General features: G+C 39.8%; 1 protein-coding gene across 13 annotated transcripts in view; it reads right to left on the bottom strand.

Annotated features, from left to right (window-relative positions):
• Window positions 1-17,669, bottom strand: part of ntrk2 (neurotrophic receptor tyrosine kinase 2) — a 195,273-nt gene that overhangs the window by 91,882 nt on the left and 85,722 nt on the right. For 11 of the 13 annotated variants that reach the window (XM_062972041.1, XM_062972037.1, XM_062972035.1 and 8 more), the window contains one exon: window positions 1,862-1,927. The exons of the other annotated variants lie outside the window; for them this stretch is intronic. In XM_062972041.1, the coding sequence (XP_062828111.1) occupies window positions 1,862-1,927 (66 nt within the window). The remainder of the gene's footprint in view (window positions 1-1,861; window positions 1,928-17,669) is intronic. 13 annotated transcript variants of the gene reach the window in all.

Raw genomic sequence — 17,669 nt, 5'->3', positions numbered from 1 at the left:
TTAAGTTACCTATTGACTTATGGTATCCCCATGCAATTCATAGGTTTTTCTTAGGCAAGGAAAACTCAGACATATTTTTGTAAGTTCCTCCCTCTGAAGCAGAGTGTACATTACCTGGTATTTCTTTGTGGCCTCCCATTCAAGTACAAACCAAGGCTGGTCCCGCTTAGCTTCCAAAATCAGATGGAATCTGGTGCTTTTAGGGTATTTAGTAGTCACGTGATTCGGGGTAAATTTTGATCCATTTGGTGTTCTGGCTGTCTGTGGGGGCTCTGATACATTTCTACTGAACCTCCCAAAATCGAGAGGGCAGAAATTTGTTTTCTGTGCCGAAATACTTTTCTTTCGGTTCATTATTGGGGGAGGGGGCTTCCCACCCAGGCTTCCCTTCCCAGCACACACTTTTGGGTGCGGTTTGCCTCACCGTCTGGGAAAACTGAATCTGCACAAAAGAAGCATCTATTTAGCTTTCAGACCCATTGAAGAAAAATAAAGATAGTCCCAGGAGGAATGGAACATGGCTTGTTAGGGGTGGGAGTTTTGTTTTACATTAATCACACACTGAAGTAGTCTTTCTCCAAGTTGTGAATGGTTCAATACATCTCCTACTTGATATCCAATCATATCTAGCAATTTTTCAAAATGTGGGATGAACCAAGCCACAATTTGTTTTAATTACAAATCAATGCAGAAAAAAATACTTAAAGAGTAAACTTATATTGACTTGAATATTTTAAATTTGAAACTTTTAAAACACTACATCTCCCATAAAAAATTGCTTCTTTGAACACATTTTTCTTCATTAATGCAAATGGAAATGGTAATACTACAGATCCTCACTGCCTTTGTTATTTAATTAGAAGACATTCAAAAAACCTGAGCTGTGTGAAAATTCAAGTTAATATAAAACTCTGGTTTGGAACTCCCAGACTGAATATATGTTTTGATCTGATTTCTTTACTAATGTGTGTTCTAATTTGGCATCTCATTACATGTCCAAGTGCAAATTACCACACCATTTGTGCAAGGAACGGGGATCTGAGGAAGGACACCAAGACATTATATACGTATATTGTATATACTCAAGTATAAGCTGACCTAAATATAAGCTGAGGCTTATATTGAGGCTTTACCACAAAAAAAATTAGGAAAACTTATTGACTCAAGTATAAGTCGAGGGTGGGAAATGCAGCAGCAACTGGTAAATTTCAAAAATAAAAATAAAAATAGATAGCAATAAAATTACATTAATTGAGGCATCAGTAGGTTAAAGGTTTTTGAATATTTGCATAAATCTGTAATTTAAGATAAAACTATCCAACTTTAATTACTGTATATATTCAAGTATAAGCCGACCCAAATATAAGCCAGCCAGGACCCTCACTCGAGTATAAGCCGAGGGGGCTTTTTCAGCCCTAAAAAAGGGCTCAAAAACTCAGCTTATTCTCGAGTATATACGGTATGTCATTAGCAGCACTCTCCATAATCTAAGCACTGGTTTCAAGGGGAAGCTACTGCTGCTCCTAAAAGATTTATCAGCAGTACCCACTGTCCTTGTATCATTCACCCTCATTCAAAAATTCACAGGAAAACAACTGTTGTCAGTCAGTGCAACTGCATCAACAAATTTAAGTCATGGAATATTCTTCCTCATCGCCCACTTGTTGTGATTATATGTAGCTATGGATGTAAACCAAAACAATGAATGAAATGTATGGAACCACACAGTGCAATAATAGAAAAAATGTTTCACACTAAAACCACTACTGTGATGAAATCAATTCTACATTATACCCATTTTTAGAAATAAAAATGGATTTTAGGTCTCTGACCTATGAGTCTATATAGCTGATGATCTCACCTTCGTTATCGTAGTCTTGCAATGACAGCCACATTTGCTCTACCAGACCAACTTGTTTTAATTCAACTGCAACGAGATGCACTGGCATTAATGCAATAGAAATGTGTTGATCAAGTTCAACATAATTTAAGGCCATTTCATGCAAGTCAGTGTTCACACAGGCATTCAATTTCAGTTTAACCCTTTCTAAAAGAAATACCTAAAACTTTATCTACATATTTCCTAATACTGTTGGTACTGAGAAAATGACTGTGGCCTCCACTTCAAAGAAAAGAGGAGATCATACTCCTTATAACAGAGATAATATTAGGAAGTCTGAAGTCTTTTCATGGGATCTTCAACATAATCCTCACTGTGGGAAGGATGGGAAATATATCTATGAAAAAGGCTGCAAAATAAAGTAAAGCATCACTGCTCTTAGTTGTGAATAAATCTTATGGATGGATACTGATGGTGTACTATGCTAACACAATGGTCTGTCGTACTAGCACTTGCATTTCTTTCTTTTAATACATTAAAATGGCCTTTAAAACTCATATTCCCCACAATCTATTCACTCTTTCCAGAGCCTCCCCCTACCCTTCCTCAAAAGCCTGTTGGCACAGGAAGGTCTTGACCTGCTTGTGGAAGGACAGCAAGGAATGGGGCCATTCTGGTTTCTCTTGGGAGGGGGTTCCACAGCCTGGGAGCAACCACCAAAAGGCCCCCTCCTGTGTTCATACCAAGCGTGCTTGAATGGGTGGTGGGACCGAGAGAAGGCCCTCCTCAGTGGATCGTAGATGTCTCCCAGGTTCATTGAAAGAAATGTGATCCTTCAGATAACCTGGACCAGAGCCATATAGGGCTTTGTAGGTCAAAACCAGTACTTTGAATTGTGCTTGGAAATGTGTTTAGCAGCCAGTGGAGCTGTCGCATCAGAGAAGTTGTATGCTCTCTGTAGCCAGCCCCAGTTAGCAGTCTGGCTGCTGCTCTTTGGGCCAACTGAAGTTTCTGAACACTTTTCAAAGGCAACCCCGTGTAGAGTGCATTATAGTAGTCTAACTGGAATGTAACCAAGACATGGATCACCGTGACTAGATCTGACTTCTCCAGGAATGAGTGTAGTTAGTGCACTAGCTTTAACTGTTCAAAAGCATTCCTGGTCACTGCTGAAACCTGGGCCTCCAGGTTCAGAGCTGAATCCAGGAGTACTCTTAAACTGCGAACCCGCGTTTTCGATGGGAGTGTAACCCCATCTAACACAGGCTGACTCCCTATTCTCAGATCTGTCTTACGACTGACTAGGAGCACCTATATCTTTTCTGGATGAAGCTTCAATTTGTTTGCCCTTATCCAGTCCATTACAGCTGCCAGGCACTGGCTTAGCACAGGAACAGCTTCTTTGGAATTAGATGAAAAGAAGTGATTGAGTTGGGTGTCATCTGTTTATAGATGACACTGCACTCAACTCCAGATGACCTCTCCCAGTGGTTTCATGTATATGTTGAACAGCATGATGGACAGCATGGAGGCCCACAGGTCAATGGCCAAGGAGTTGAACAGAAGTCCCCCTGCACCACCTTCTGAAAATGTCCCTCAAAGAAGAAACAGAGCCTCTGAAGGACAGCACCTCCTAGTCCCATCACAGAAAGGTGACCTAGAAAGATACCATAGTCGATGGTATTGAAAGCCTCTGAAAGGTCCAGGAGAACCAACAGGGACACACACACCCTGTCTAGTTCTCTGTGTAGGTCATCCACCAAGGCGACCAAAAATGTCTCTGTCCCATAACTAGGCCTGAAATCAGACTGAAATGGATGTATATAATCCGCTTCATCCAGGAACCCTTGGAGTTGCGAAGCCGCCACACGTTTCAGAACTTTGCCAAAAAATGGGAGGTTGGAGACTGGTCTGTAGTTGTTCAGTAGAGGGGTCTAAGGAAGCTTTTTAAAGAAGTGGTCTTACCACAGCCTCCTTGAGGCCTGCGGAGACCCTGCCCTGATGTAGGGAGGCATTAATTTCTTCTGCAAATAAGGGTAGAGCACTAATGACATGGAAGTGGAAAATGGAGATTGAGGTAACATGTTCTATTTCTATTTATTATGGGGGAGAGGTGGAATAACTGAGTGAGTATGCATACACAGAAAAAACATTCTAGAAACACTATGTTCTGATTTAAATATTGCTGGGAAGAATGACTGAAAATGGCAGCTAAAACTTGGAATCAAATCAGGGAAACAAAGACCTCACTTAGGACAGATTGAAATCTGCCCTGTTTTATGTAACACTTTCAAGTTCAGTAGTTGTATCTTTATAAATCTGAAATGTCATCTGTGGGCTGGCACTTGAGAAGCGTGTGTGACATCCAACCATTTGGATATTGCAGCACAGAGTATGACATTACTGGGGACAATGTAACACGTGAACTGGTCACTCACAAATGTCCACCACAATTGAAGAAAAACCGTAATCCAGTTCAGTCCAAAACTGATTCATATTGACCTGTTATTGGTTGTGTTTTAAGCGATTGTTATGCAATTGTCTGGTAATGTTAACCGATTCTATATTGTGTATGTGATTTTGTGATTATTTACATCTTAAAGAGAAAGCTAAAATATATATGCAAAATGCATATGTTACTTGCAGATTCAATACTCTACATCTCTTGGCACGACTAGGAAATAGTTCTTTTCAGACAACACTGAGTGTGACCTAGTATAAGGTCATGTCCAATTATGTAAATATTTTTAAACTAGTGCTTACATAGTGACATACTGATAGAAAACGTTATGTGAAGTGAATGGAAAATGGGACAAAGCCATGAAATGTTGAGATTTATCACAGGATTTCAGGACTGTAACTCTTAACATCCCTCACCATTGCTGGTATGGCCTGTTGAGAGATGAGGTCCAACAAAATCAGAAGGACCACATAATTTCCATTCCTGGGATATATGGCTGGTCAACAAAAGCACATACAGGGATCCTATAGTAATTCAGTAATACTTTCTATTTGTTCTTTTATTATCATCTGAAACATTCTCATGAACTTTTCTGCCTTGCTATTAAGTATGCTCACAATCCTAAAAAGTCCATGCCATCTATGTCATCATGAAATGGAAGTCATGGTTATTTAATTTGATCATCCTCAGAAACAATTCAGATTATCTAAAGGATCATATTCTCACAAATGAGTCTGCCCAGGATTGGAGATAATAGAATCATGGAATTGGGCAAGTCCACAAGGGCCATCCACCCTGTTTAAACTCTCAAAAAAGAAATTCCACCATAATCCAAGGCAGTATATTCCACTGTTCTTCCTAATGGAATCTCTTTTCCTGTATTTTCTGCTTCTTATCCTAGTATATGTAGGAGCAAAAAATGAGTTTGCTCCATCTTCAATATGACATCCTATTAATGTCACATCTTAACTGTCTCTTCTCCAGACTAAACACACCCAGCTCCCTAAACCTCTCCACACAGGACATGGTTACCAGACCTTTTACCATACTGTTCACCCTGTTCTGAACATGTTCCAGCTTGTCAATATTCTTCTTGATTTGCAATGCCCAGAACTGGACAGATTATTCCGGGTTAGGTCTGACAAAAGCAGATTAGAGTGGTACTAATACTTCCTTTGATCTAGATTCTATACTCCTATTGATGCAACAGGAGCCCCGGTGGCGAAGTGTGTTAAAGCGCTGAGCTGCTAAACTTGCAGACCGAAAGGTCCCAGGTTCAAACCCCGGGAGCAGCGTGAGCAGCTGCTGTTAGCTCCAGCTCCTGCCAACCTAGCAGTTCAAAAACATGCCAATGTGAGTAGATCAATAGGTACCGCTCTGGCGGGAAGGTAACGGCGCTCCATGCAGTCATGCCGGTCAAATGACCTTGGAGGTGTCTACGGACAATGCCGGCTCTTCAGCTTAGAAATGTAGATGAGCACCAACCCCCAGAGTCAGACATAACTGGACTTAACGTCAGGGGAAACCTTTACCTTTACCTTTTATTGATGCAGTCAAGAATCACATTGGCTTTTTAAACTGTCACATCACACTGTTGACTCATGTTCACCTTGTGATCTACCAAGGATTTTATATCCTGTTTACATATTCTGTCGTCAAACTAGATGTAATGCAACCTATATCTCTACATTGCATTTTTCCGGCATTCGTTTAGTGCCTTACATTTATCCCTGTAGAAATTGTTTATTTTGGCTCAGCTCTCTAATCTGCCAAGGTCATTTTGATTTCTGATTCAGTTCTCTAGGACATAAGTTACCCCTCCCAATTTGTTGTCACACCAGAAGCAACGTGTAGTTTCTCAAGTTGCTCCTGACATGAAAAAAGTGCTGTCATTTGCAAATTCGATAATAATATTCTCAATTCAATCATCCAAAGCCCCTTCCACACTGCCCTATATCCCAGGATCTGATCCCAGATTATCAGATTATCCCAGATTATCTCGCAGTGAACACTCAGGGCCCCTTCTACACAATACCTAAGGGGGGCAACTACACGACTGTATTGGTAAATCCATGCTGATTCACTGAAATGGACAAAAAACATGTGTTAAAAAGGTCATCTTATACCCGATTCTGGCTGGAAAATGTGCATATTTACATCACTGTATATCCCTGCACTTGCAAAAAACACATGATTTCTTTCCCTCCCCCCTGTGGAGACCGCTCCAGAGCATGTGCGATTTTTAAAAGCCCAAAACAGCTGATCAAATGATTGGGCTGTGAAACGGGCTTTAAAAAATTAAAACTTAATAATATTAAACAGAGCTTGAATAAACAATTGGGGACGAGAGATCTGGCAGAAGTTTTTTTTTAAATGCTCTCCATTTTGTGCTGAACATTGTATGAACACATGCAAATCTGCTTTTATTTATATTAAGATATTTGAATGTGCACGTATACAATACAGCGCATAACGGAGTGATTTTTTAAAAAAACTTCCACTGGATGTCTCGTCTGACCTCCAAGCATGTGAGGACGGAGGGGGACCCAATTCCGGACATAAAAGCTATGTGTGGGGACCTGCAATCAGGATTTTTTAACCCCTAGGTTTTCATGCTGTCTGGAAGTGCCCTTATATAATCCAGTTCAAAGCAAATAATCTGGGATCAGGTCCCTTCTACACTGCCAGATAATTCAGGTTATTAAAGTAGAAAATCCACATTATCTGATTTGAACTGGATTATTTCGGCCCTTTCTACACTGCCATATAATCCAAATTATGAAAGCAGATAATTCAGATAATCTGATTTAAACTGGATCATACGAGCCTACACTGCCATATAATCCAGTTCAAAGCAGATAATGTGATTTTTATGTGTTAGTGTAGAAGGTGACAGAGTTTACACTGCCATATAATCCAGTTCAAAGCAGATAAGAGGATTTTATACAGATGTGTAGAAGGGGCCTCAGATCCCTGTGGCACCCCATTAGTCACTTCTTTTTATGATGAAGAGGAGCCAATGGTGAGGACCATTTGGTTTTGGCAGATCAACCAATTACACTTTAATTGAAGAGTATTTTACTAGATTGTTTGAAGGATTTACTAACACCACAATATGCCATGTTCACAGCATTCCCTTAATCTACTAAGCCTGTAACTCCATTAAACTACCATACCTGTAACTTCTTCAATAAAGAAGCAAGATTAGTCTGCCATACTTGTTCCTGAGAAACCCATGTTGATCGCTATGATTATGTCCTCAATGTGAAAGCAGGGGGTGGGGTCCTTTTTCCTACCCCAATACATGGGGGAAGGCCCCCTCTGTGGCTGCTTCCAAGTTCTGATATTACCTTTCTAGAGAAGTTAGTTTGGCCCTTTCTATGGGGTTAACATAACTCATCACTTCAAGCCTTTTTCCTCAACTACAAATACATATAATAGTTCATTTCTCTCAGCCATCTTTGCAATATGAGGAAAATAACATTGGCTTCAGATTACTGTTTAAAGGGTGAGAAAAAATCATGTATTTGAAAATTCTTAAAGAATGTGTGAATACTAATAATATCTCAATCTATAGTACCCTTCTCGAGCTAGGATCCCACAGACATTTTGGACTCTATCTCCCATCATTAGGGCCAAGCAGTTAGAATCAAAGTGTCTTTTAGCCCATGCACCCTTGTGATTGAGTGGAGGGGTCTTGGTACTTGCCATTCCAATTTATGTGCATAATACTAATTTCTGTGGGAATTCTGGTGCTTTTATATGGCTTTCACCAAGAATCACTCTTCCCATACAACCCTCTGCATTTCAACAGCTTTCTTTGGAGTCTGGCGAACCAAGATTCAGAATTACATCACATTGCAAAGCATTTCCATGACCATTCAGAAACTCTTGTGGATTTTTATGCAAATCAGAATGGAAGTGACAGGCTTGTATCTGAGGAAGCAATTAAGACAGATTCAAGCTTTGCCAATTCCATTGAAATGACTATTCTCACTGATTGAAATGGAAAGCCTACAGGCAATTTCTCATGACCCAAGGTATGCTTGTTCATTTGCATAGCTGTTTGGAAAGGCAACTATTAGTTCAGATTTTTTTTTCTGATCCTATAATATGGGAGTAGTGATATTGGTCTATTTCACACAGTTGCCGTAATATGGACCGAGAAAATGTATGCTACTAAGGGGCAAAATCATAAAAAGAAAGCAGCAGCAAGCACCTCAATATTTTGGGGGAAGAGGATCCATTTATGCATCTCGAGCTTCCAGTGGCCAGCCTAGTACAGTGGTTTAACTCAGGAGGACTAAGGTTCAAGGTTTCATTTGGAAACCTTAGGGAAGTTCTATAGAAGGCTATAATATGTTTGTAGAAGTTGTGAAAAGATCTTTGAGGCTCTCAATCCCTTGGGCTATCGCACAAGCTACCTACCAGGCCTAAATGAAGGATCGCTAAATCAGCTACAGGAATATCTCAGACAAGAGAATCCATACAGCAATGAGAGCTGCTTGAGAATCTTGATATGTCTAAGAGTAGCCGAAGCGCCTGGCAATTGCTGAGATGCCTGGGTAGTGACCCTCTAGTTAATTGTGGACATGCAAACGTAATACCAGACCAGATAGCACACCAGCTAATTCAGAATGAGAAAACCAACTGCAGCAAAGTAAAAATGAAAATCAACAGGGTGCCAGAACTTGAAATCCACCAGTTGCCATCTCCTCTAAACCTGAAAGAACTCAGAGAAGATATTAAGCGATGTAAAACTGGTAAAGCACCTGGCCTAGATGACTTAATGATGGAGCAAATCAAACACTTGGGCCCCAAAGCTGAAAACTGACTTTTGAAATTCTACAGTCAATGCTTGGCACACAATCAAATTCCCAGACTATGGAGGAAAACTAAGATCATTGCTTTTAAAACCTGGAAAAGATGCCTCCAATGCCAGAGCTACTGACCAGTCACTCTCTTATGTCATCTATGTATATAAAGTATATGAGAGGATGATATTAAATCGATTAGGACTTGTTATTGACCCCCAGTTTAATGCACAACAAGCAGGTTTCAGAACAGGGAAAAACTGTAAAGCCCAAATTCTTAATCTGACTGAGTACATCGAGGAAGGATACGAGAAAGGCTGCACTAGAGGAACAGTTCTTGTGGACCTTACGGCAGCCTATGACACGGTGCAACATAGAAAAATGCTGTATAAAGTCTACCATATTACCTGAGACTATGTTTTTACAAAAGCTGTCCAGACCCTCTTAGAAAACCACAGTTTCTATGTGGATTTCAAGGCAGGAAACGTAGAGGGAAGAGGCAAAAGAATGGTTTACTCCAAGGCAGCGTTCTTGCACCAACCTTGTTTAACATATTTACAAACTATCAGCCACAGCCACCACTCACAAAGTATATGCTGATGACTTTGGTCTAACAACACAAGCAAAAGACTTTGAAACAGTTGAAAATCAACTTACTAATGCCTTGAAAGATCTTTCCAGCAACTACAAAGATAACCACCACTCAAATCAAGGAAAAGCTTCATAAGAACTACCACTCCCTCAGCAAGAGCAAGAGTTTACCTCTGGGCAGGTAAACCAGGAAATTCCAAATGGACCCCCTCCCCCCACCACAACCACCATGAGGATCTGCCTTCAAGGGCAAACTAAGAATGGGCAACTTGGAAGTCCCTGAACAGACTTAGAAATGGAGTGGGCAGACCAAAGGAAAACCTGGCAAAACCTACTTCTACCTTGTGCGACTGTGGAGCAGGACAAACAACTCCGCATATTTATGCTCTGCCTCATGCACAGAGGAAGAATTGTTTAAAGCTACAGACAATGTGGTCGCTGTTGATCACTTTTGGTCAAAAATTATTTAACCGCTTGTGTTTCCTCGATTTTTATCAGTTTTATCCTTGTTTACGCAACATTTTTGACATGAAATTAAAAAAAAAACTTTAGGGAAGTAATACTCTCTCAGCCATTTTGTTTGACCTTTTAAAAACAGACCTGAGCTGCCTCTGAGTAAATAATCCCACATTGTCAATTTAATAGAGGGATTGGAAGAATGAAGCTATTGTTATATCTCCTAATAATTCACACCCCCATAATCCTTCCAAATCACTCTTTTTAAGGCAAAGAAAGGGGTCATCCCTAGAGCAGCACATTCTTTGTAAATAGGTTTCAACTCACCATCTGATGCACAAATCCCCCTCACAATCTTTCTAAATCAGTACCTTTTGCAGGCTATCCAAAAGTAACATCAAAATAAAATTGTGCACCTCACCTATGCTTGCTGAAATCACCTACCCTTATTTAATAGTAACTTATGGCTTTTATGAAATTCCCTATGTTCCTATGTATATCTTCTTACAATTCATTTTACTGTGGTGCAGACAATACAGAGGGAAAAAAGTAATAGAAATAGATTTTCTATTACAAGAATTTTATGAACAACTTCAGATCAATATCATGCACATGAAGCCTATTTGACCATAAGTATAATGTCATGGGGATTAATAAAAGTGAAGAGCATATAATCTCTGTCTGATAAAGACCTATGATCTACTACAAATATGGATCTGTTTTAACAATCTTGATTAATTGGGCCCATATGACAAATTTTGAGTGTACTGCATTATTCCTGAAAGATTTCTTGTAACCTGTCACAGTGGAGGCTACCATAAATTCACTACATTCTTTCAGACTGACTGTATTTTTTCCTTGGCTAACAAGCTGGTTCATGATCAAGTTTCATCTTTATTCCCTTTAGATCTGAAAATCATCTCTATAGTTAGCATTATGCCAAGTACATCCTATTACTACTCCTCATGCTTAATATCCAAGGTCAGCACTGTCAGATACTTGTTGATGGCTAGTGCACTCAAGAGGCATTATTGGAGCTGACACCAGTGTCCCAGTTCCTTTAGCTGATCCAAACGACTGGCTCACTAGTCAATTAGGAGGAATGTTACAGAGCTACAAACCACATATGGTCTAAGGCCCAATCTACACTGCCATATAAAACAAATTATCAAAGCAGATAATCCACATTATCCGCTTTGAACTGGATTATATGAGTCTCCACTGCCATATAATTCAGTTCAAAACAGATTTTATATGGATTTTATATGGCAATGTAGAAGGCCATAAGAAAGGTGCTTAAGTGACTATTTGGATAAATAGCTGGGGGCTTGAAGAAGGGCATCCACCATTTTTATCTACTTGCTCTGAAAAGTTTCCAAATTCCTCAACTATTTTCAATGGCAAGACACCAATTACCTGAAAACAAGTTACACCACAAGTAGATTATCTGAATAAATCATATTTGTACACATCTTGACTTACTGTTTGCCAATTGATTCAATGAGTCTAACTCCAGTTGGAACTGGCAACTAAATCTTGGGCATGAAAGACGTGGACTAGAGAGGTTGCGAAAGCAAGTATGGAAAGATCATAAGGAATTGCAGGAAATTTGGAAGACATTTGGCCATACTTGTTAAATACTAATATTCTGTGACAATTATATGACATATGTAATCAGAGAAAGAAATATATTCTTCTAGTGCAGCAAACTACACAATCTAAGAGACAGGGAAAATGTGGAAATAATATTTCAGTATTGATAACTTAAAACTTTGCACTTTTAATGCTTCTTGTATAAAACTGCAGGAATTGTACTGTGACATGGAAACTTTCTCTGCCTTTCATGAAGAGCAAAAAATTAACAGGTAAACCCAAAACTTTCTGCTTTTTTCTAAAGGGGAGAATGGCAAATCTTGCTAAGATGTTTTTAAAAACCATACATATTAGGTACATAGTTCTTTCAACTGATAATAAAACTAAGCCTATAATAGAATAGACATGAGTCTCAGTGTAGTTGTTATTCCCACTATGGCTAGACCAATTGAATCAATAGAATTTATGAAAGCATCGACTTACAAAGGGCCAATCCAGACAGGCCCATATCCCATGTCTGAGGTTTTCCTCCTGGGGTTTTCCTCCAGGAAAAATGAATTAATTTTGAGTAAATTTAAATTATTCCAAACAAATTAGATACCCCATTAGATCCGGCCTTTCTGAAAGGCCCGGGGTCTAATGAGGTATTGGGCCTGGGGGGACTCACTTCTGGATAGTTCTGGGACTACTCGGGGGGTGAGTCCCCACAGCCATCTTGCTTATTCAGGCTTCCCAAAGCCTGGAGGAGTGGGATGGCACTCCTCTTCCTCCCAAGACCCACCCATTTACCCCATAAAATTAAATGAAACTTATCTGGCCGCCATAACTTTGCTCCTCGTGCCCTCCTGATGTAAGAAAATGATGCACCCCCGGGGTTTCCTGGTATGTTATTTCCTCGCGCCTTCCTATCCCGAGGAGCAAAATTATGGCAGTCAGGTACATTTTATTTAATGTTTATGGGTAAATTTGGAGGGCTTCGGTGTGGCTGCCTACCATCCCCCACCCCGAGAAAGCCTGTTTTTTTTGGGGGGGGGGGATGGAGATGAGAATCCGAGCCAAAGTGGGTTTTTTAAACCTGCTTTGGTGCTGATTTTGGAGCTGCTTTGAAGTACCCTGTAACATTTAATAACAGATACATTCAGATGCTCCAACTGGGTCTTATTAATGAAATTAAGATCATAGTTATTTCCAAATATCAAAGACACTAGACTGAGAAGAAGCAGGTTGCTAAGATATAAATATACAACAGTTCTCTCTTGCAGAAATAATGCCTTTGGATCTTCCAAGTTTTGGGGGAAGAGATACTAAATAGCAAAGCATAGAAGAGATGTTGTTGATTCATACTGCTGAAATGATTCTGTATTTCCCTGTTTCAACATGTATAAGTCATCATAAAGACTGGCTGTAGCTAGGTAATGTTGTCAGCCAGATTTTTTTGGGGGGGGGGGACATAGAGCTTCTGTATAAAACCGCTACACTCAAATAATTCCAACTCTTTCACTGAACACATTGTGCTTTGTTTACCAGGCAGTATCTACAGTAAAATAAACTTTTTTTGTCATTCATTTTAATGGTTCTTAAATGCTTGATAGAATGAATAGTGGATATGAGAAGGAAAATACAGGAAAGAGAAGAAAGGGTGCTAATATGAATTGGTGTGGGGGTCACAACAGCAATGACCTTGACAGAGAAATATCGACCATTCTTCATCTCACGACTAGAGGGATGGAATTGGAAACCAACCATTCTGAATCATTAATGAATTTCAGTTGTGTCATTTGAACTTCATTTCTCTAACCAAAAGGAAGCCCTCACCCCCATATTTCTTCCTAAATATCCATAGGCCTGCCATTTTAAACACAGTAGATTCTGTTAGTAACACAGTTACTATGCTGAACTGTTTTGTACTATTAATTCTGAAATGACACTTTTTATACATGCAAATTATTTCACATCTGCATGAGCATTATGGTTGAATATACTAAGATGGACAAAGGAATTTGTCCCACAGAAATAACATTTCATTTACTCTTGTCAATTAAGACAGGACATTTTAAGTCATTCCTTTTTAAGTATGTTCCCTAAATCTCTCTGATGTTTTGGGTCAGTGGAAAAAGTGCTTTTGCTACAGGAGATGACTGAAGCAACTTAGAAAGGCTGGAGAATCTCTTGGGTATACTTGTCAGTGTGTAAACATACTATGTTAGCTAGTGATATCTGTTGTTTATTGAATGATGGCAGCTCTAAGTTGTTAACTGCCTGTTTTTAAAGTGAGAGGATAGTTTTCACTATATTATGAGTTCACTTTTAATGCAAGATTGTGCCAAGTATACAACAGAAACCAACTGGCAAACACCTTACTTTTCCCTACCATGGATCATACTAAATATGCATTCTGACTGGTTAATTAAGAGCACCATCCTTTTCCCATAGCCAGAGGCTGTCCACAAAAATATATTTCAGAGAAAAGGAGACAATGCTTTTACCCTTTGCTCCAAGGACAATGTAATTCTATTGACAACTGTGAAAATTAGTACACTTAGTATCAAATGTATGTCTTCCTACAGTAATATGAAACTACTAGCTTGTGCAGCAATGCCATCACTTCCACTGTTAAGGAGTCACGGCCTCTTTGCAGCAATTAGAAAGTGAATACTATTTCAATTTCTAACAGACTAGGAAGCAAGAAATGAATGTCTACAGTTTAAACCCACACAGCAAAAAAGAGAAAGTCTTCTGAAATCAATTCAGTTGACTATGCCTTTGGAAGACATATAGGAAGTTTTCTAGTTACAAACAGTTGACTTACAAATGACATAATTAAGAACGGAGGTCAGACAGCAGAATGTGAAATGAATCTACCCCTAGGAAGAGAAATTCACCCCCGAAAGAGTTATCACAGAAAAAAGGTGTCTCCACTGAAGCTTTATCACCAATTCTTGTTTCCATAACACACCACATTTTTCAAAATCCAATTATCACAGGGACAGAAAGTGAGGTGAAATCATCTCAATATGGGCACAGATGACAAAACAAACACCACAGGGGTGTTAACCATTCCCTATGCTATCCAAAGCTCTATATATGTATATACATACATACATATATACACACAGACACATGTACAATCATTACAGTGAAGTTGGTATATATGTGTATGTGTGAGATAGACTGATTCCCCCCCCCCCCCAAATTCCAGTACATCTCAACACATTTTCTAGCTTAATTACTGGTAAAAATGTAATCCTGAAATACCATTGCATTCAAAATGTGACTTACGTAATGATTAGCTGGAAGTGAGAAAACCAAAATTAGTAGAAATCCGTTAAGAAAAAGAATATTCATTTGCAGGACTTTCTATGTAAATGTATCAGGATGCAGCTGAAAAGGTTATGGTACCTTCAACACAAGAGAAAAACAAAGGAATGGAATAATGGTATAATGTGACAGAAAAAGGAACGACAAATTAGATTGCTTCAGCTACTCACTGAAATAAGCATCCACATTTCTCTAGTGGTTTCTTGGCCCTTGTTTTTGCAAAGCTGCCTGGCTTTTTTCCTCATGAGGCTCTTTTGAAGCACTAGTTGCTTGGAGGAATATATGTTACTGACTCTGACTCTAATGCAAGCTTTGGAATTTATATATTACAGGAGTACTAATGCATTTACTGGCACAGCATCACCCTACGACGATATAGTCTCTGACACCCCCAATGCAAAATCCCAGGGTTTCGGACAGCTGTGTGGCTTCCATCCCAAAAGTAAATGGGATTCCTCTTGCATGTTTTGCCTGTCTGGAGGGGCCCTTAGGTGTCTCTCTTCTAGAGTTTTCTTGGCAAGATGTATTCAGTGGAGGTTTGCTATTGCCTTACTCTTATTAGGCTGAGAGAGTATGACTTGCCCAAGGTCATCCAAACAGTTCCCCTGGCTGAGAAGGAATTTGAATTTGATCAGCACAATAGATATCTTGAGCAATGATAAATCTATTTGCCCCCAAGGTGTTGTGACTGCGCCTTCGGGGATTATGGTTGATGGTGATGGGATCCGAAGAGGAAGAAAAAACCCTCGTGATGAGGGTTCACTGGAGGAGTTGCGCAGGAAGCGACTTAGAGAGCTATATGGGGGATCTTCTGAGGAAGATTCAGATGGGGAGTTTGGGGAAATGGACGCTGAGGAACAGGTGGTGGCTGGGGAAGTGGGCACTGAATGGGCACAGCCACCAGAGATGTCTGGGGATTTGGGGCCTATGGATACTACTGAACCTGGGGTTTCTGCAGGAGCTGATTCCACTTGGGATGCTTGGAGAAGGGAGGATGGTTCTTTAAGTGTTCATGGGGCTAAGTGTGGGCAGGATGATTGGGACTCCGATGAATTGCTAGGTACTCCAGATCCACGAGCTCTAGCTATGTGGAGTTCGGACTCTGAGTAGATTTGGGACACCTGGTGTTTGGGTGTGAGTGTTTGGTCACCCAGGAGGAAGGGGAATAAAATGGGAATGTTTGGCCAATGCACTTTGCGTGTGGCAAGGTGTTGCTGAGGCGCCATTGGGATCTCTGTGTTTCTGTGAAGACTGGACTTGGACTGTGATTCGGATGTAAGTTATCTGGGACTGCTTTACAGCAGAGGGATGGAACTGTGTGGGTTTCCCTGGACTGCATTCTGATTACTATTTCTAGCTGCTGATACCATCTGGCTTGGCTCTCGCTGTGTCTTATCGTGGACCTGGTTTGGATGACTGCACCCTCTTCGGACTTTGGATTGAATTTGACCTGGCTTCTGTCTACGCTCCCTGACTGACGACTACTCCCGGCTTCTGACTTCTGGAATTTGCTGCTGCCTCTCGACCTGACCTTGGATTCTCCTGACGACGGCTATTCATCATCCCTTTGAAGCTTCGGCTTTATCTGCACCGTGGAAGCAGTTTACTGCTCTTCTAGTTTGTTTGTTTTTAAGCCAGTTTGCTGTTTTTCTTTTTGGAACCGTCCCTTTAACTCCGCAGAGCCGGCTGTCTGTTTTCAGAAACGGTTTGGAGCTAAAAGAAGCTTTTGCACTTTCTGTTATACTCTGCAGCTTTTGGAAGGTTGCAAGCCTTCGTTTATTTTGCATGTTATCTTGCAGTCAACTATTTGTTTCTTCTAAGCTGAATTGAAGCGTCCTTAGTTTTTATTGAATGCCAGCATGGGAAAATAGCATGGCTTGTTTTTGTGTTATTTTTGGCTTATCTTCAGAATAAACTCAGTTTTGTTTGTTAACTGGCGTCTGACTCTTGACACAAGGAACTGGGAAATTGATGCTTCTGTTCGATGTTTGGTCTTATATCTGATATAAAAGGTTGTGATTTTAATTTAATTTTAGTTATTGAGTCATAAATTGTTTTTATATGTTGGGTTGTCAATTTTTGTTATTATGGGTATATTGTTATTATGTTCAGGCATTGAATTCACCCTGAGTTCCACCGGGGAGATAGGATGGAATATAAGGTTTATTATTTTATTATCTCCAATAATCCAAATTCCTCACCCAAACCCACATAGCATACTAGTTTCCTATAAATGATATATACTACTGAAATAAGATGTTAAAATAAGTGGCACACCTTTTGTGGAAGCGATTTTGATGCTCACTGACAAAGATATACATGCATATACTCTACTCCAAATACCATCAGACATTTTGGGCTTCCAATATAGGAGGCTCTGATTATGCTTTATTCATAAAATTGCAACAAGAGCTGAAGAGTGGGATAAAACAATTAGGTTTTCCATTTGTAGCTCTTCTGTGATTTTCCTCTCCCTGGTTTATCTTTTTTTCTACAACAGAAAATTCAATAAAGAGAAAAAGAACCATTGGTGATCCACAGGATCCACTCCATCCTAGCAAGAAAGGGGATGGGAGAGGAACATTTAAAAACCATG

The sequence above is a fragment of the Anolis carolinensis genome, chromosome 2 (assembly GCF_035594765.1).
Source record: "Anolis carolinensis isolate JA03-04 chromosome 2, rAnoCar3.1.pri, whole genome shotgun sequence".
Taxonomy (NCBI): Eukaryota; Metazoa; Chordata; class Lepidosauria; order Squamata; family Dactyloidae; genus Anolis; species Anolis carolinensis.
The sequence above is the reverse complement of the archived record's forward strand: the minus strand, read 5'-3'. Positions and strand labels throughout refer to the sequence as shown.